The sequence below is a fragment of the Rhinoderma darwinii genome, unplaced genomic scaffold (genome assembly GCF_050947455.1).
Source record: "Rhinoderma darwinii isolate aRhiDar2 unplaced genomic scaffold, aRhiDar2.hap1 Scaffold_127, whole genome shotgun sequence".
Lineage (NCBI taxonomy): Eukaryota > Metazoa > Chordata > Amphibia > Anura > Rhinodermatidae > Rhinoderma > Rhinoderma darwinii.
In genome coordinates this window covers 1,639,102-1,659,543 of record NW_027461959.1, presented here as the reverse complement: position 1 = coordinate 1,659,543, position 20,442 = coordinate 1,639,102, and the positions used below count along the sequence as shown (strand labels likewise).

The 20,442-nt window shown below is 42.4% G+C and overlaps 1 protein-coding gene across 1 annotated transcript in view; it reads left to right on the top strand.

The window, feature by feature from the left end:
- Window positions 1-16,871, top strand: part of LOC142699088 (EGF domain-specific O-linked N-acetylglucosamine transferase-like) — a 39,596-nt gene extending 22,725 nt beyond the window's left edge. Inside the window, exons 7-15 of the mRNA XM_075847994.1 lie at window positions 1,646-1,752; window positions 4,155-4,258; window positions 8,953-9,045; window positions 10,285-10,371; window positions 11,093-11,161; window positions 11,353-11,414; window positions 13,718-13,837; window positions 15,392-15,494; window positions 16,642-16,871. Of these exons, the coding sequence (XP_075704109.1) occupies window positions 1,646-1,752; window positions 4,155-4,258; window positions 8,953-9,045; window positions 10,285-10,371; window positions 11,093-11,161; window positions 11,353-11,414; window positions 13,718-13,837; window positions 15,392-15,494; window positions 16,642-16,788 (892 nt within the window). The 3' untranslated portion in view covers window positions 16,789-16,871. The remainder of the gene's footprint in view (window positions 1-1,645; window positions 1,753-4,154; window positions 4,259-8,952; window positions 9,046-10,284; window positions 10,372-11,092; window positions 11,162-11,352; window positions 11,415-13,717; window positions 13,838-15,391; window positions 15,495-16,641) is intronic.
- Window positions 16,872-20,442: the final 3,571 nt, after the last annotated feature.

Below are 20,442 nucleotides of genomic sequence, written 5' to 3'. Positions count from 1 at the left end.
GTGGAGTAGCACAGTGGGTCCACAACCCGCTGGTCCTAACACTCGCTGCCTCTTCCTCTGATCAATGAGAGATGGAAATGTCCTATATTGGTGTTCTGACTCTTGAAGGGCCCATGCCTATCCCTGGGACAACTTACTCTGGTAATTTACTCTACTCTGGGCCTCAGTACTGGGATAACTACATCTAATAAGATAGAGGAGGCATCCTTTCCCTCTCACAGTATTCCAGCTGATGGAGTAGACTTGTTTATCCCGGAATCCTCTGCTGACTGAGGAGTTCATGAAGCATCTGTTAAGGACGCAACTAGGACAATGTAATAGAAATTGTCGACTCTCTAAAAAAGGAATTGCTCCAATCAGAGACCATTGCCAAATCACAGAATGAACTGATTAATAAAAATGAGGAAATGGAGAAAAACAATTCTGGACATAGGAGACCGATCCCTTCTCAACCACAATTGACTTTGAGGAATCCTGGATTTGGTCTCTAAGTCACCGACTTCATGAGATTTCTGCCTCCAGATGTCTCCACCGTAGAGAAAACACTGGCCCCAAAGCTGAAAAATCTTCCCCCAGAGTTGGACGACTTTACACAATCTCATCATCACATCGAGATCATTGCCTACAAATGGAGATTCCCATCAAACTAGTAATGTCCAAAAACATCCATCATTATGTCTTCACAACACGGCCTGCAGCTCTGAAAGTCTGAGAGAAATGGAAACTCCTGTCCCATCACCACCGAGATCCTCCGTCACCACCAACATAAAAGAATAATCCCGGAAACTCAATCATGAATGGACTATAGCTGGACGGGGATGGTAAGTCTAAATACTCACTGCTTTCCCTGATGATAATTTAGGATGTGCTAATACTCGTTACATAATGTCTCTGCAGGATTCTGTCGTCTGAATACAAGTTCACACGACCACTCTCATTGTTTTACCTTGACCTTTTAGGCTGTGTTCACACGTTGCAGTCATGTCACTGTTTTTCCAAGACTCCATGGCAAAAATGCTTTTTTTTTTTTTTTTGCAAAACCCCTGTGTTCTTGCTGTCACGTAGTGCAAACTGCAGAAAAAAATCTGTGATATGACCGCAAAGTATGACATCCCCTTTAAGACTATCAAACATTCCTCCTTGGTACTGCCGCTGATCTGCAGATGTCTGTATTCTTTGGTTATGTATTTATTATATTTCAATATTAATCTTCAGATTGTCGCTGGTAGAAGATGGCGGCAAGTACAGATAAATAAATGCTAGTCTTCTACGCAGCCTCTAGTTAGTTAGTTAGTTAGTTAGTTAGTTATACCTGTTTCTTGAAAAGCTGAGTGACTACTAATATTACCAGTATTAAAATTCCCATAACAGTTGGGTCCCAAACGGCAAATGTGTCTCATCATCGAGCATTACAGGGGAAGAAGTGTAGAACATGGCAGATTTACCTTTCAGGAGTTTGGGAAAGCTGGGTGACATGCCAGTTAAGATTTGTAATGGAGATCTTATTGGTTATGGCCGAGCTTTCTGTTTTATAATAATAATCTACAGAATGTTGGTTTTGGTCTCCTCCGCTCAGAGTTTATAAGATTCCTGATTGAACTTGCTCTGAAATGTTGTGAATATTTCTGGTTTCTTGTAATTCCAGGTTTGCGGAGCTGCAGACATTCGGCTCCCTGACGTTCAGACCCATAGAAGATGGACATTGTGACGTCGTCGTCGAGAGGCCGACGTATATCATGAAGTTAGATACAGGTAATGTGTACATCTGATTAGGATTGTCACGACTCGCGATACCAGAATTTGGACTTCGATACCGATACTTTGTGTAGTGTTGCGACTCTTGATACCAAAACGATACTTTGCCAACTGTAATAAAAAAAAAAAAAGTTCCATTCACTGATGTGAGGCACGGGGTGTGAAGAATTTTGAACCTCCATGTGCCGCACATTAAGTATTTCACATTACTTCAATTTTTTACTTTTTTAAACTTTAATGTACTGGCATATATCTATCTATATACCAGTACATTAGCCTGTGTACTGATGGGTATGACCTAACAACTGCCTGTTTACTAAGTATGCCCTAACAACAGGAATATACGGTCAGACAGCCTTGGTGTCCTTCAATGGACCCTGGATTGTCTGGCCATATATGGTATGTCCCTCAAGCATCACAGGGATTCCCTGTGACGCAATCCACGGGGCATCCCCCTTCTCGTTTTCCCCTTCAATGCTGCGGTCAGCTTCGATCACAGCATTCAAGGGAATAGCATCGCAGATCAGAAATTTCTCTGATCTCTGGCAATAGAGCGGGGCTGCGGCTGTGTAATACAGAAATTGCACCGCTCCTGACATCAAGTGTACGCACAGTCAGCATGAGGTGATGCGACCAGCTAATGAGCGGCGGCGCCGGGACTGAAGACCGAATTAGGGGGTGTTTTGCAGTGCGCCCGCCATGTTCTCTGTATTCAGTGCCGGCGCTCATTAGTGCAGCTCTGGCCGCATGCTGACCCCACGTGCACACTTGTCAGGAGCGGGGCAATGGCTGTATTACACGTGTATTACACAGCCGCAGCCCTGCTATGACTACATTTATGTGAAATAACGTGTAGCACACGGACCCATTGATTTCAATGGGGCTATTCAGACATGCCTAAATTTTCACACCGCGAGTGTCCGTTGCGTGGAACTCCCTGCTTGTCCTATATTGGTCCGTGTTTGCAGAACTTGTCACCTATTAATGTCTATGAGTGCATGAAAACCACGAACAGCACACGGACGACATCCGTGTTCTTTCTGTGTTTCACAAATCAATTACATAGAAATACTGATGCCAATACGCAACGCACACAGACATGAAATGTAGAAAAAACGCTGCGTTTTTAACGTGCACAAATCGGACACGCTCATCTGAATGTAGCCTTAGGCTCATTCACATATCCTTGTCCTTTTATATGGCTGCAATAAACTGACTGCATACAGATGGCTTCCATGGGCAGCCCGTTTTTTTTTTTTTTTTTTCACGGACTCCTAGACCAGAATGGGTGAGACCGATCTGCAAATACTGACCGGGATAGGACCTGCCCTGAGTTTTTCAGATTGAGAACGCGGATCCCTGAAAAAAACAGATAGCACACTGAAGAAATTAACTGATGTGTGCATGAGCCCTAAGGCCCTGTTCACACAAAGATTTTTGGCGCTGATTTTGATGAGGAAACCGCATAGCAATCAGCGCCAAAAAACTGCAGAAATCGCCCCCGATGATTTCAATGGAAGGCAGAGCGTTTTTTTCCCGAGCAGCTTTTGGCCGCTCACGGGTTTAAAAAGAGCAGCATGTCCTTTCTTGCCACGGTTCCGCCTCTGACCTCCCATTGAAATCAAAGGGAGGCAGAAAAATTCTGCAGCGTTAGATTCCGAGAAAACCGCGTCAAAAAAGCGCAGGCAGGTCAAGATCTGCCTCAAAAACACAGATTTTTTTTCTGCCTGCAAAAAACTGTGTGAACAGGGCCTACGGTTTCTTCCATGTAGCATCTCAACAATCTCCGGGTACTTGCTGTTCTCGGTAGGGGGGAAATGGGATGCGCCAAATGTTTACTGCACTCCAATCCCTTTATTTATATTCTAGGAAGGATTTTTAGAAGTGTAGTTCACAAGTCTTATGTAGCCTGGGAGGCGGCTGGCAGGGCATGTGCCAGGGGGTGCTAACCATTTACGAGGCTAGGGCAGAAAACGGAATGTTTGCCCCAGATGAAGAACAGCCGAGGTTATGTCTAGTGACCGCACAGTCACGGCCTGTGAATAAATCTGTCTAAAACATAATACAGTCAAATTCCTGTAATCCGCCATCTGATAATCTAGAAAGTCTGATCATCCTGCCCTTGTTTCCGGCACAGAGCTGCAGAATAACCAGGAATCTGACAAGACTGGACTGGTTAAAAGACATGGACACGGCTGCTAGGATTTCATTGTTTCCTTTATTCAGCCCTGGAAATGAGTTTTTTATATTATTGTGTGACTGTCCAATAATCCAGAATGTCTGATAATCCGGTTTTGTTGATTTTTATATGTTCACAGGAAGAGATGGTAGATTTTAGGAAGCAAATGTGAGTTTATTGTTACTAATATTTGAATTATTTTATTATTCGTTGTTCCCAGGTGTAAATCTCTATCACCACTTCTGGGATTTTGTCAATCTCTATATTACACAACATATTAACAACTCCTTCAGCACCGACGTCCATATTGTCATGTGGGACACAGTAAGTATTTTTTTTTTTCTTTCTTAAAGGGGTATGTGTTATAAAATTGGAGGCGGTGGGGTCCCTTTGTTGACTCTCCCCCTCCTCTGTTGGTCTGAATGTAGCAGTACTGTAACCTGTCATACGTGGATATCCATAGCTTGGCATTGCCAGCATGGAAACTTATCCTCTTTGGACAATTCCTTTTTGTTACAGGACCCTCCAGCAATCATCTGTGAACCTGATGCCAAGTGTTCATTTCCCCTGCAGCGCCACCACAGGGGAAATGAAGCATTACATGCTGCCTATTGAAATCAGTGGGCTCTCTCTGTAATGCCAGGACACTCTTTGTAGTAGTTCTGGCTTGTGCTCTGAAAAGGAGCCCTGCCCGAATAAAACAGAATTCCCTCTTTGGGGATTTGAGATTGAGTTTTCTCCAGACTACCCCTTTAACTTCATAACATTGCTGGTTGCACACGCCCTAGTACAGGGGTCAGCACTCCAGCTATTGTGAAACTACAACTCCCAACATGCACTGGCAGCCAAAGACTTTATTATTATTCTATCCACATGCTGTCAGGCCATGCTGGGAATTGTAGTTCTACAACAGCTGGAGTTCAGAAGGATGATGACCCCCATTTTCTATGCCTATCCCTCACAGACACCGAGAATGTGCAGCTGCATCCCCCTCCTCTTCCTCCGCTATTTCTTCTATTTTCTGTATTCCTGCAAATATTTTGAGGACTTTTACATTTTCTGAACATATACAGAGAGCCTGCAGGCAGGGAAGGGAACTGTGAGGGGGGGGGGGAGGGGACATGTTACTTTCCACTAATAAGATGTATTACAAAGTTTCATATATTCACATGAACTACGGATTAGTACAAAAACATTATCACGATAGATACACTTTAATTAGTGTATAATAAAAAGTTCTACTTTCTAAGGTCAACTTTATAATATATTTTGTGTTTCAACTCCTCTCTATTTTCAAAATCCCTGCTCACTGTCAGTGAATGGAAACATTCTTATCCCGATCGTGTCTCGCTGACCCAGGTGCACGGTTTGGTTTCCATTACTGTCGGCCAAGACGTGGCCTCTTTATAGAGACTTTTGAAGCTGGAGTTTTCTGTTACCACCTGCAGCACTGACCCAGTCATACACAACCTCGGGGACAGATCTGCTTATTCTTGGGCGTGAGAACAGGAAGCAAATTCTTCTATATTTTTACGGCGCTAATATAGGTGCGTACGACATGCGTGAAAAGCACGCGCATCACACACGCGTATATTACGCTCGTGTACATAATAGACTTGAGTTCAATTTAACCTTTTGAAGCCTTTCCTTTTTCATTTTTACATTTTTCTAATACACTGTCAGTGCGTCAGTCTTCACTGTTGTTTTAGCATTCTATTCATAAATATGAAAATTATTGACACTGTTCATGGCATGAAAAATAATCATAAAACCTGCTGTCTGTTTGTAGGGAACTCCTTAGTTTAAGAGAAGTGCAAAAATCGATGCTGATTTCATAATCTTTATAGGGTATGAAGCTCCATTTTTCCTGTTGCAGAGCAAAAAATCTCAGATTTCTGTTCACACAGCTATGGGGTTATATATGATACATTTCGGTCTTCTGCAGCCACCACTAGGGTGAGTTTGTTAAAGATCTATTTATTATGCAATTTAATAGTAGGTGTATGTAGGGAGCGCCCCCTAGTGGTGGCTGCAGGCACACATAATTTTACTATTTAAAGGATAACTACACGTTCAACAAACTTCTGACATGTAAGAAGTTTTGATTGATAGGGGACTCAGCACTGAGAACCCCACCAATCGCTAAAACGAAGCAGCTGAAGCGCTCATGTGAGCGCTGTGTCACTTGGTTTCTGTTCGGCTCTTTCCGGAAAGCTGTTGTATCGGAGTACGGGCTCATAGACTTCCGGAAAAAGCTGAACAGAAATGAATCGGCTGAGCGCTCCGTTTTACCGATTTGGTGGGGGTCTCAGTGCATGTACCCCCACCAATCAAAACATGTGACATGTCAGAAGTTTATTGAACATTTAGTTACACTTTAACTCTATGGCTGTGTGAAGGTAAGTTAAAGGGGTTGTATTCAATTGAATTAGAGCAGAGTTGCAGTACTGCAGCACGGCCACTATAGCCACGGAGCCATCTGCTTCTGACACCGGCCACTGCACAACATCTGGCGCCCGGAGGCAGCCTGGACAGCTGATAGGTGCGGTGTCGGACCCCCACCGATCATATGATGATAACCTATCCTGTGGATAGGTCATCAGTATGAAAAAACACCCCGTTCCTGGACAACCCCTTTAACGATTTGGGGCTCTTTATAAGAAAAATAAAAAAATGTAGTCCTAAACCCTATAAAATAAATAACCAAATAAATCAGCACAGAATTATAGACATATAAAATAAAAATAAATCCTACACTTTAATCAGCGTCTTCCATTTTAAGAGCTGCTTGTATCTATTGTTCAATTTCTTGGCCCCTTGAGAAGTGATCAGAAAGTGATGACCAGTCCTGCTTATCTTTATTACTATCCTCCCTTCAGAGCTCCCAAAATAAATGGTTCAGGGTGGAGATGACCTTCCAGAGCCAGCGATCTCTACACAAAGAGCGCTATTTTTCATTCCGCAATAGAATTGAAAAATGATTTACCAAAGCCAGAGGTCGGCGCACCCCTTCCAGCGTTCACTTGTCGATCAGCAGTTGCACTTGGTCCCATAGGGTTTGGGTGCATTCATGGGCCGTCTAGCGGGATAGGTAATCGGCTTATCTTCCCTGGGCAGATGGTTCTGCTTTCTAAAAGGAAATTGTCCCCGGCAACCTGTCGTGTTCTGGGCCAGACTGTGTCAAAGGAGAAAATCCTGATTTATAATCCACTGTAATCTCCTCAACCATTGAGATGTGAAGCTCCACGGAGACTGAACAATTCTCTGTGTCCGGGATCACAATGACCACATTATCATCTGCCCCTGACCATCTACTCCCTCTAATACGGTCTAGTTCAAGGCTGATAAGTGACGGTTCTGTGTTGCTTTTTTATTTGACATATCACAATCATTCATCTGGTATTATAAAAATGTCCCCCCCCCCCAGCTTGACCGCCACTCTATTTAAAATCCTCAAGGGTTCGGACCACCGTTCTCTCAATCGGTTGGGAATCCCGGCGTTGGGGCCCCCAGTGATCTGACAATTCTCATCTATCCTGTGGATAGGTAATAATTGTCAATTCTGGGAATACCACTTTAATTGAGATGCTCTGAATATTCTTATAGCTGGCATAGTGTCTTAGGGTATGTTCACACACAAACTCAAAAACGTCTGAAAATACGGAGCTGTTTTCAAGGGAAAACAGCTCCTGATTTTCAGACGTTTTTTAAGCCACTCGCGATTTTCGCTGCGTTTTTCACGGCCGTTTTTGGAGCTGTTTTCAATAGAGTCAATGAAAAAACGCTCCAAAAACGTCCCAAGAAGTGTCCTGCACTTCTTTTGACGAGCCGTTATTTTACGCGCCGTGTTTTGACAGCAACGCATAAAATAAAGGCTTGTGGGAACAGAACATCATAATTCCCATTGAAAGCAATGGGCAGATGTTTGTAGGCGTATTAGGGGCGGTTTTTCAGGTGTAATACGAGGCGTAAAACGCCAGAATTACATCTGAAACCACTGCGTGTGAACATACCCTTAGAAGTCCAACACACTGAAATGTAACGGGTTGTATGGACTGTATTATAGTCCAGAGCTGCATTCACGATTCTGCTAATTTTCAATGGAATGAGTCAACAAGCTTGTCGACAGACCCACCCCTGAGGGTATGTGCACACACACTAATTACGTCCGTAATTGACGGACGTATTTCGGCTGCAAGTACCGGACCGAACACACTGCAGGGAGCCGGGCTCCTAGCATCATACTTATGTACGACGCTAGGAGTCCCTGCCTTGCTGCCGGACAACTGTCCCGTACTGAAAACATGATTACAGTATGGGACAGTTGTCCTACAGCGAGGCAGGTACTCCTAGCATCGTACATAAGTATGATGCTAGGAGCCCGGCTCCCTGCACTGCGTTCGGTCTGGTACTTTCAGCCGAAATATGTCCGTCAATTACGGACGTAATTAGTGTGTGTGCACATACCCTTAGTCTTCTCTACATCAGATCCTGGTATAAGATGACCCTTCCCAGAGTGTAAATCACTATAGGCTCTACAGCAATCTCTGTGCAGACACTGAACTGACAAGTGGTAGTCTGCAGAATTATGAATGCAGCTCTGGACTATAATACAGGTTGTAATTCAGATTGGCTGGACTTCAGAATTTAGCATATACTATTTTCCTGAAAAGTTTAGGGATTTGGATTAGGATCTTTGCCAATGTGCCTTCTGAGAGGCTTCTGACAGAGATCAGCATTGACTCCGCTGGTTATTCTATATAGTACAGAGGTGCCTCTTACTTCCTGAGTGAAATTGCGTCCCCTACTTTCCAAATTGAAGATGAGAAGATTCAGGGATGTCTGCCACGTCCCCTGCAGTCAGAGAAGGGTCCTGTCTGAGGTGAACTTCTCATCTTGCCGCATGGATGGTGCACCCCTGTCTGCACAGTAATTATTCAGCAGAGGTTTTGGTGCAATGTAGAGAATTTGGGATTAGATGCCTTTGTACTAAACACTAAATATGTTTTTTTCTGCAGAGCTTCTATGGCTATGGCGATTTGTTCAGCGAGACGTGGAAAGCTTTTACAGATTACGAAGTTACACACTTGAAAGCGTACGATTCTAAACGGGTAAGATGTTCCAAATGTATTTCTCTTTGTTGTTTTATCATTTTTAAAGTTTTTTTTGTTTTATAGTTTATTGTTGTTTTAATGAAAAGTTTGGTAACTTTATAATATACTTGCTGCTTCAGTTCTTCCCCATGTTTTTTTAAGGTCCCTGCTTACTGTCAGTGAATAGGAATATTCTCGTTTACATGCAAAAGCTGAAACCTCATGGTATGTAACTGACACAGGTGCAGGGCTATTTCATTGTATCAGAGCTTTCTCTTGTAATAAGCGATCCTGCTGTGCCATCTAGATGTGATCATAACAGGTTTTCAGCCTCTGGATGTTTACTGTTTTCATTCACTGAAAGCAAGGAAAGACCATGAAAATGAAGAAGAATTGAAATACAAAGTACTGTAGAAAGTTGCTGATTTTCAGCAGGAAGACAGCAGAGAACGTTAAAAAATGCCACAGTGATCAGGCCATTGAGGGTCCGGACAAAACAGAAATGTTAAATTACCATTCCAAGGATATCCTACTATTTTGAGTTTACAGCTCCTATTCAGTCCTATGTGTCTCCATGGTTACAGGCTACAAGTAAACGCTCTGTAGTTGGATCCTGCAGTCATATTGCAATCCATCTGTCCCCTACTTGCTTGCATATACTTGGCAGGAACAGCAAGAAGTAGGGGACAGTTATTTGCAGGATCTGACAGCACATTGTTTGTTTGTAGTCTGTAACCATGGAAACACAATTCTTCATTGGAGCTGTAGATCCAAAACATTAGGAGATTTTTAATCAAGACTATTTGCAATGTTAATTCATTTTTTATTTTGCATGCAATGGGGGAAATTAATATTAATGGTTACAAAGGTGGACAAGTGACTGTTTTTAATTTAAAGGGGAAGTGCTCTATAATCACGAGCATGCGTGACTGCCAGTAATGTGTGTTATCTGTATTTTGCACTAAAAAATTGCATCTGCTCCAATTGGGAATAGTGATGTATAAAACAAAGTTAGACTTGGGGGTCATTAGTCATGTTTTTCTGGACATATTTGGTAATATCCCCTTTTGTATTTATGTTCCTTTAAGGACGCTGTGTTTGCGCTTCTGCCCAGAATGAGATACGGGTTATTTTACAACACGCCGCTGGCAAGCTCGTTATCCGGAGATGTGACGGGTGACAGAAGAAGTATTGTTTGAAGACAGGAGATACGTGCTTTATTAGTGCAGTCAATTTCAGCGCTTTTTCTTTCTCTAGATCTCAAATTGCCGCAGCACGGGATTGTTCAGAGCGTTTTCACAACATGTGCTTTTCCGGCTGAATATTTCCCAGGAAACTTTAAAGGTGCGCTATAAATCAACATGAGGGTTTGTTCCCGGGCACAGTTCATTACAGTCATATATATATTTTTTATTTTTTAAAGCCTTCTGTAGGGATAAAGTAGAGCGCCACCATTCTCGTAAATTATATATGTATACAATTATTCATAGCCTGCCAACAATATATGGAGTACTTTTTCTTTTGTCAGACTGTTCAGGAACATATAACGTTAGATGGGAGGCCGGAGACTATAAAAGAGGTGCTGTCCTTATTGCTGCATTCCTCTATTGAAGCGAATGGGCCATCAGGCCTTGTACCCACTTTTATGCCCTTATTTGCATAGCCCTCGGTGCAATAAAAGTGGAATAAGAGTCGGTAACTTCTAAACTGATGCAACATGAAAGCCAGTCTGGTTACAAGCTGATCCAATGATTTCTTCCAGTGCAGTCTTCGGCATACCTGACCCCTACTGGTGGGTATTGAGGAAGGCACTTGAAGTGGGGAAAAGCATAAAGATTACATATACAAGATTAGAAAATAATGGCTGCTATTAAAACAGCGCCATCTTGTCCACAGGCTGTGTCTGGTATTGCAGCTCATTCAAGTTCATGGAGCTGAAGTGCAATACCAGGCACAGCCCATAGACGAGTGGTGTTTTTTTTTTTTTGTCTTGCAAAAAATGTCATTTGACCACAACGTGTGAATAGATCCATTATTAACTGATTTACTTTCATTTTGGCTCTAGGAGGAGAACATTCGAGTCACCATTCTTATACGCAGCACAGAGTTTCGAAAAATACTGAACTTAGATGAGGTAATCATTACCTTTCTGTGGGTGGCGATGCCCTGGGGTCATTTCTAACCACAGACGCTTCGTCTTTGCTCTGTGATCATCGGAAATAACATTGTGGCAACGAGTCTCCCAGGAAATCCGTAAAATAAAAATACAAATTAGCCAAATGGATAATAACGCTAAACATATTTCTTACTGATGTTCTCCCTCAGCTGGTCCATGCATTGAAGTCTGTCCCACTCTTTCAAGTCACTGTGGTGGATTACAAATATAGGTACGTAATATTATGTTTATAATATCCGAGAACGAGCTGATAATGCTTATCCAAGGTGAAATACACTGCGGGACGAATCCTAAATGAGGCCACGTGATCTGGAACCCCATATGTGAATAATAGATGGTCGGTCCGTTGATGAAAGGTGAACTTTCATGAGGACATCAGGGCATCTAGACTTCATAGGGGGGGCACTTTGGACCCCTTCTATGAGCCAGAGCCGGCCCGTCTATGTATTACGTGGTCGGCCACTCATTTTAATGGCGGCCATGTAATACTACATTTTCCCGGCAGAGACCTCTGTAGGGGGAATATCTGTCCGGATGCCGATAACCGCAGATCACTGGGGGTTTCTAAATCTGTTGCCGTACAGCAGGTTTTTCACCAGGATTTTTATATATTTTGTTGCATTAAAGGGATATTTCTACAGAACACATTTATAGCATATCCATAGGACAACATATAATTGGCCGCTTACAGACCTGCGACCGACTACAATGTGGAAATCCGTGCACATTCACAGCCCCATTCTCCCTGCAGTGGCCAGTTCGCTCCTACACGTAAACTGAGACCATGGGATCCCATTCTCCTAACAGCTGGGGGTCCAAGAAGTGGGGTGTAGTCCTATGGATATGCCATAAATGTATCTTATTGAAATACCCATTGAATTCACCTTCAAGGGCCTGCTGTAGGGATTGTCAGGGTCCCAGTGGTCAAACCTCCACCAATCAGTAAGTACTACTTTGCTGAGACTGCTATTTGCAAGAAAACACCTTACAGGATAGGTGATCATTTTCTCATCGCTGGGGGCTCCACCGAACACTCGTTCTTCCTCACTGCTGAACCGCAGGAGGACATTAAATGTAGCGGTGGTCGAACATGCGCTGCCGCTCTATTCAAAGTCTATGGGAATGACCGAAACAGCCGAGTACAGCTGTTCCCATTATTCTCATAGACCGTGAATGAAGCGGCAGGCGCATGCTCGATCGCTGATCCATTCAAGCTCATCCTCACTGAAGGGGGTGCGGTGAGGAGGATTTATGGGTCTGGGACCCCCGTTCTCATGATTGAAGGGGTTCCTAGCAGTGGTGCCCCCAGCGATCAGAAAATCGTCACCTGACCTGTGGATAGGTGATAATTTATGATTCTGGGTAAACACAATAAGACCGTAAAGGACAAGTTTTATTAATTACCGTTATCAGGACATTGGTTCCTTCAGTCATAACAGATTGAGCACTATACAGTGAATGTCCGCCCTTCAACCATTTTGTTATTGTAATCTAAACAGGTCCAAAATGATGCTGATTATTTCTTAAAGAGCAACTAAACGTTCAACAAACTTCTCACATGTCATAGTAACACGTCAGAAGTTTTGATTGGTTGGGTGTCTGAGCACTGAGACCCCCACCAATCGCTAAAATGAAGCGGCAGAAGCGCTAAGCAGGTTCATTTCTGTTTGGCTTTTTCTGGAAAGCCGATGTAGCGGTGTACGGGCTCATAGACTTTCTATTGAGTCTGTACACCGCTACATCGATTTCCAGAAAGAGCCGAACAGAAACGAAGGGGCTGAACGCTCACACGAGAACTTCTGCCGCTTCGTTTTAGCGATTGGTGGGGGTCTCAGTGCTCGGACCTCCACCAATCAAAACTGTCACTATGACATGTCAGAAGTTTGAACATTTACTTACCCTTTAATATATATTAATGGTGTTTTTTCTGATACAGAGCTCCAAATCCCCTGCAAAGACATCATATTTCTTTATTTTCACTTTCTTTTTCATTTGAAATTGTTTATTAAATATCAATAAAAGAAAACAAACATTATCGTATCCAGTACTTACAGACACCATGACACTTTAACAAGTTGTGTAGACAACTCCTTCAGACAACATATCAATTAGACTGCGCTATTGATGCTGCCAAAAAAACGGAAACCTTAAGGAACGGAGACAAACGGAAACCATTAGCAACGGAAGCGTTACCATTGAAATCACTGGTAAGGCTAACGGAAAGCTATGGTTTCCGTCTGGTTTCCGTTCGTGGGTTCTCCTGACGGAAAGGTTTGACGGAACCACGAATGGAACCCCGAGGCAGATGTGAACGAAGCCTCACTTCAATGGAGGTTTACTGCAATACCAGACACAACCTATGGACAGGTGTGGTGCTATTTCTGGGAAAAAGCAGCCATGATTTTCTAATCCTGTATAACCCCTCTCTGTCTATGTAGCAATTTGAAGTTCTAAAAGGCAATGTATTGATAGTTCTCTCCATAACTGCAAACCCTTCATTGTATGTTTCTCTAGATCTCTTGGATTCCTTGAACAGCTGAAGATCACACATAACTCTGACATATTTATTGGGCTTCACGGGGCCGCACTGACTCATTTACTCTTTTTACCAAACTGGGCAGTTATATTTGAGCTGTAAGTCATTGTCTGTGTTCTCATGTGTAATATGGTTGCCTCTCCTAGAATGTCTTCTCCTTTTGCATTAGGAAATTGCATGACTAGCAATTCCTTCATATATTGTTATTGTCATCGTCTTCTATTCGGGTGAGGGGCCCTGTGCTGCAAATACAGGGAGTGTGAGTCCCTGAAGGGTCCTGATTGGATTGCACCAGTTTGTAAAGGGAGAGTTTTCCATAACAACATTATATTTAAGAATTACTATGTGTGTCTGACTGCAGAAAGTCGGCCTTCATTGCTATACTAGACAATCCTTAATGTCTATTGCGCAACAACTAGTGGCGTACCTACTGTAGAGGCAGACCCTATGACCACGCTAACGGGCCCATGGTAAAAGAGGGCCCGGAACTGAACAACTTCTACGGCTTCCTTTAAAACACTGTCTCAGTGTTTACTTGCAGCCACCACTAGGGGGAGCTCACTGCATATAGATTTATACAACTCCCATTGAGTTCAATACATATACAGTGAGCTCCCCCTAGTGGCGGTAGGGGAAGCAGGGAATTTGGAGTTTGTGAAAAGCAGAGCCCCAACCCCTATTTTCAAAAGAACAGTGAACATTAACTTAAAAAAAAAAATAGTTGGAGCTTTCAGTAGGGGGAGGGAATTCTGAATTTAGATATGGGGCACTATGGTTTCTGTGTATGCCCCTGATGATGACATTATACTAATGGTCCTGTTGGTGCAAATGTTTCAGCAGTACAGCTTTTAGAGCTAGTTTTTTTTTTTTTAAGCAAGCGTGCTGATCTATCCATATATTCACATTTCTAGAAATGGCCTACCATGACGACACCGAATGGAATTTTCAATAAATATTTATAGACTTTAAAAATAAAAGCTAAGTTCTTTTCCCACGAGTCATTTGTGCAAGGTCAGCTCGGCATTCACGCAGCCCATATCTGTATGTGGATTATCAGAATCTGCGTATACCAGCGTCCATTAATCACAATGACAATGTCCCAGATCCATTAGTACATGTGCACCTCTGACTTGGTGTATTAGTAATCTTACCCTATTCATCTTATTTTAAGGGCACTTCAGAACAGAAGGGTTATATCAAATATTTAGAATAGGCATGATGAGAATTTGACATGTTGTATTGATACACATAGCATTTAATATACAAGACAAAACGTATAGAGCCGCTAATTTTGAGAATTTTAGGAAGATTGCAGGACCAACCTTTGCCATTATGTATTTGTATCTAAATTCATGCACGGTAAACACGTGGCATTGCAGTATAATAGCCATTTTTGTTTTTGCAAAACTCATTCAGTGGGTGCGTGGCATAACTAATGCACCTCCAGCATACGTTGCGCTGTGCGCCCTCTAGAGGGGTGAATGGGTAAAATGTTGCCTTTAGATTCAGGCATGTTAGTAGCGAATAATGCAGAGTACAAGTGTGAACAGGGCAGATAATAGTTTTGTCTTCTACCATATTATTGCATGTGTTTACCCTGCAGGGGGCGCCGTTGCGTAGAATACTGTACATGTGTGATCTTCTTTCCCTAGGTATAATTGTCAGGATGAGAGGTGTTACTTGGACTTGGCTCGACTTCGAGGAATTCACTACATCACATGGGAGAAAGCAGATAAAATTTTCCCTCAGGACAAGGTAAGTCCTGCTCACGATACCAGGGGTATTACCCGATCAGAGGGTTTACATTAAAAATGACTCATTTAGCCAGCTGAGGTCTTGTTAAGGGCTGATATACCATAGAGAGAGCCTAAGCAGCTGCTATGGGGCCCTAAGAGAAAGGGGGCCCTGGGTTGGTTGGTCCCATCTCTTCGCTACTGGGTGTCGAGAACCTGTGTAGGACTCCCCTCTCCAGAGGAACTGAATTTTTCGCAGCAGGAGAGTGGGCATTGGCCCAAGTGTCATGGAAAGGATGTGGAGGGGAAACAAACTGTTCTTTTTGTCCTGGGTGGCAAAACCAGCACCATATTAAGGGCCCATTTCGATCTTTGCTATGGGGTCTGCTTTCTTCTATGTTTCATTGACAACATTTTTGCTGCTCATGACCATGGACAGATATTTTTTTATCTCCTGCAAGTAAATGACGGTTTCTATTGTAGGACAGCATGCAGAGATCTTAAAACCGGGAGAAACTGATACATAAAGTATATTGGAAAATTATATAATTTTTGATTATACAAAGAATAAGGGTCAGTTCACACGTTGCGTAAATACTATGGGTTTTCTGCAACGGAATTCGTTGCGGAAAATCCACAGCGTAATACGGTAGCGGCAAAGTGGATGAGATTTAAACAAATCTTTACGCTGTGTCACTTTACGCAGCGTATTCGCCCTGTGTGAACTCAGCCTAAAATTTATTTGCAGAAACCGAATACCCCTTTTTAATTTTTGAGTAGTGATTTTACGAGAATATTCGGACATAAAGCCCTCGCTGTTGTGTGTTACTCCCCGCACGTTCACATGGTGTCGCTCTTGACTCTTTCCATTCACACTTTTTTTTTTTTTTTTTGTTAGATTATATTGTTCTCCCATTATTAGGCTTCTTCCATTGAGTTGTGACACATTTCAGGCTGTCGCAGGTTCAAAAGTAAATTAATTGGTCATTAGTTCAACCTGTCAATAATTCTCCCCCGTGTCCCATGTAGAAAAAAAAAAAGATCAATATGTCCTGGGGGCTTTAAATGAAAGTTGTTTTCTGTAACCAGAATTACCTAATTAACTTGTCCTTCAATGGAGAGAATAACGTGCCCGAGAATGACAAAGCTTGTTATGCCGTCTAATTAAGGGACATCACCCGACTTTGGGAGAACACCCAAAATTCACCAATTACGCCTTCGATTTTGCTGAATTTTTCCGGCTGGTCAGCACTTCGGCAGAGTACGTGTCTCGTCATCCTGAGTGGCCGCTCCGAAGAGGTCGTGATGAACTGTAATCGTAAAAAGAAGGAATTACCTCGAAGAATATGTCCTCGGTTCTATTTTATAACATAATAAATTATTTATTTATTATAAAAAAGTTTTTTTAATTATAATTGTTGCAATTTGGTGAGTTTGAAGTAAATGCATTAAATCCATTTTAGCTTGTATTTACCAGTTTTTATCATTTTCTTTTATTTTTTTGCTCCCCTCACGTTCATTCATCCAGAACAGGCAGTATTGTACATGCGTTATTTTCTACACAGGCCGAAATCCAACATGCATCAGTAAAATTCATAACCATTTTCCTAAAGTACAGCAGATAGGTCAAAAAAATCCACTTACCTATAAGTTGTAACTAAAGGGATTGTCTCCTCTCGACAACCAATCCCCATTTTGCCTATTAGGCCCTATTGACGTCATAGAGGGATGGTACCCTGCTCGAGACCCCTTATATGATCTAGAACAGAGAGCTTCTGACAAGCTGACTGACCCAGTCATCCATGTATCACAAGGAAGGCCATTCATTTGATTGGCTAGATGTAATACTTAATTTCACCTGTAGTGGCCGCTGCCGGGGAAGTGAGCAGCCGACGTTAACCTCTCTTAGCAAAATCTGCTACGTGTCGGGGAGCCAGACCCACTCTCATAGTAATGAGACGACACAACCCCTTTAAGTATTTTGTGCTAGATTTACCATTGGTCCTGTATCATCCAGTGGCTTTAGAACCATTGAGAGATATGAGCACATGACCACGACCGTTGTGTTTATCTGCCCCATAGGATTTAATAAGGGGGAGGGGTGCCTTTTTTGTATTTTTTTTTAAGGTTTCTATTCAGAAAAAAACTATATTAAAAAAAAAAATCTTCCAATTTCATGTTTTTAACAAGTCCTGGATTCAGCTCTGTCCGATAATATATACGTATAGCTAAAAAAAACACTTATGGGAGGCTGGTTATATGATTATTATTGGTCGATTTTGTAATAAACAATTATAAATCATGTTTTTATTAAGTGGAAATCATTTTGTAAAATGAAAAAACTTCCTAAAAAAGTGATTGTTTTGTAAGACATCTTTGTGAATAAAGCATGATTAAATGGTAACTAAAACGTCATAGTGACGTGTCAGAAGTTTTGATCGGTGGGGGTCTGAGCACAGAGCCCCCCACCGATTGCTAAAAAGAAGCGGCAGAAGTGCTACGGTGAGTTCTGAGCTGCTTCGTTTCTGATTGGCTTTTCTCGGAAAGCCAAGCAGTTGGTGTACGGGCTCATAGACTTTCTATTGTGACCGTACACCAATTTCTCATCTTGCCGACAAAAGCCGATCAGAAACTAAGTGGCTCAGCGCTCACCCGAGCACTTCTGCCGCTTCATTTAAGTGATCGGTGGGGGGCTCAGACCCCACTGATCAAAATTTCTGACTTCTCACTATGACATGTCGGAAGTTTTTTGAAAGTGAAGTTAGCTTTTGATATATCTCGTACTTTTGCTCAATGAACTGGTGTCACGTCAAGATCTGACTAAGTCCTCATGCACGTGGCACTATCAAAAGTGTATAGCATACCCTTAAAGATCCCTTTGGCACCTCTCCTGCACAACAAGGCCACCGTCCACCCGCAAGCAGGGAACGGAAACATCTCCATTCATATGAAGTGGACTGTGCTAGGAATTTTTAATGCTTTTTAACATAAAGTTTTTATTTTCTTTGTTTACAGCTCAAATTTTTCCATCCATGTAAAAAAAAAAAATGAAAAAAATTGCATAGAATGGAAGGATCCCAGACCATAAGGAGGGATCCACATGGGATTATAGTCATCCCTTATGTGGATTTCTTATGATTTTGGCAGGAATTTTCCCGCCAATTTTGCTGTTCTCTGGTCAGATATGCCCAGGGTAGCAACAGCTGGCTATTGGATGCTGCTGGGGTCTCATGTGACCCAGCAACAAGGGAAGATCTTCCCTGGTACCCAGTAACCGGTAGGTCATTGGGCTTCTTTTGCTCATGTGACCTACCTGTTTGGGTTTAAATTGTGGCTTGTATCCAACCCGCAGCCTAAAGAAGGCGATACTTGGAAGCACCACGCCTATCCTCCCTTATGTTATATATTTGTTATGTCACGGCTTTTTATTAGACTGGGGGTAAAATCAGTCTTTGAAGTAGATTGTTTTATGGATTGATTTTATGTCTGAGTTATATGATGTGTGTTTTATATTTATATATATATATGTAATTTTATAAAATGTTTTCCTTTTTATAACGTTTTAATGAATAAAGAAGGCCATGTTTTACCACCCAGGTTGTCTATCTCTTTTATTTGATTTTGTTGCATGGTTGTAATTTATTGGGTAATGTATGATTTATATTCCCGTGTTTGTACTAGATAATGTCCTAAACGGGTTCAGAGTGTGATGGATGCAATAGATGGAAAATGGAAGTAAGTAGATAGTCCGACAGCTAGAGATTGGATAGATATAAATATTAGGCCCTCTTCACACAGTTTTTTTGGTGCCGATTTTGACGAGGAAACTGCGTCGGAATCCGTGCCAAAAAAATTCCCAAATCTTCTCCCATTGCTTTCAATGGGAATGAGAGGTGGGGTTCGCTCACGGTAAAAAAAGCAACATGTCCTTTCTTGAGGTGTTTTCCGCCTCAAAAACCCCCTTAAAATCAATGGGAGACTGAAAAAACCGCCACAGCGGTTTCGATGAGATAGGTATGCGGGATAGATATAGAGATCGATTTGGATAGATAGACAGATTAGACCAATATAGATACATGAGATACATACATTGTGGATCATTAATGGATTAGTAACGTTATTCTTTCCAGGTCACTTTTCTTCTACTGTCAGAGATGTGTTCACAAACAATTTAAACAACCTAAAGAAAGTATATAAAATCCCAGCGATCTCCAAGGACATCATGAAATGAATTATGGAGTTCACTTTCACCAGGAAGACTAACCTTACCCCACAAAAATGTGGAGGAGCTTCTGGTTGCTGTAGATCAGATGAATGTGTTCGGGTATGTTCACATGTTCACACGCCCTATTTACGGACGTAATTCAGGCGTTTTACGCCTCGAATTACGTCCGAAAAAAATGGCTCCAAACTTTTTTTTTACGCGCCGCTGTCGGTGTGTAAAAAGACACCCGCCTCAAAGAAGTGCAGGTCACTTCTTGGGACGTAATTGGAGCTGTTTTTCATTGACTCCAATTAAAACCATCTCCAATTACGTCCGTAAAAGACGCCGCGAAAAACGGGTGCACTTGTCAAAACGTCTGAAATTCAGGAGCTGTTTTCGCCTGAAAACAGCTCCGTAATTTCAGACGTAATTGGTATTGCCGTGTGCACATACCCATAGGCTGGAGTCACACGAGCATGTTCGGTCCGTAAAGGACGGAACGTATTTCGGCCGCAAGTCCCGAACCGAACACACTGCAGGGAGCCGGGCTCCTAGTATCATAGTTCTGTACGACGCTAGGAGTCCCTGCCTCTCTGCAGGACAACTGTCCCGTACTGTAATCATGTTTTCAGTACGGGACAGTAGTTCCACGGGGAGGCAGGGACTTCTAGCGTCGTACATAACTATGATGCTAGGAGCCCGGTCCCTGCAGTGTGTTCGGTCCGGGATTTGCAGCCGAAATACGTTCCGTCCTTTACGGACCGAA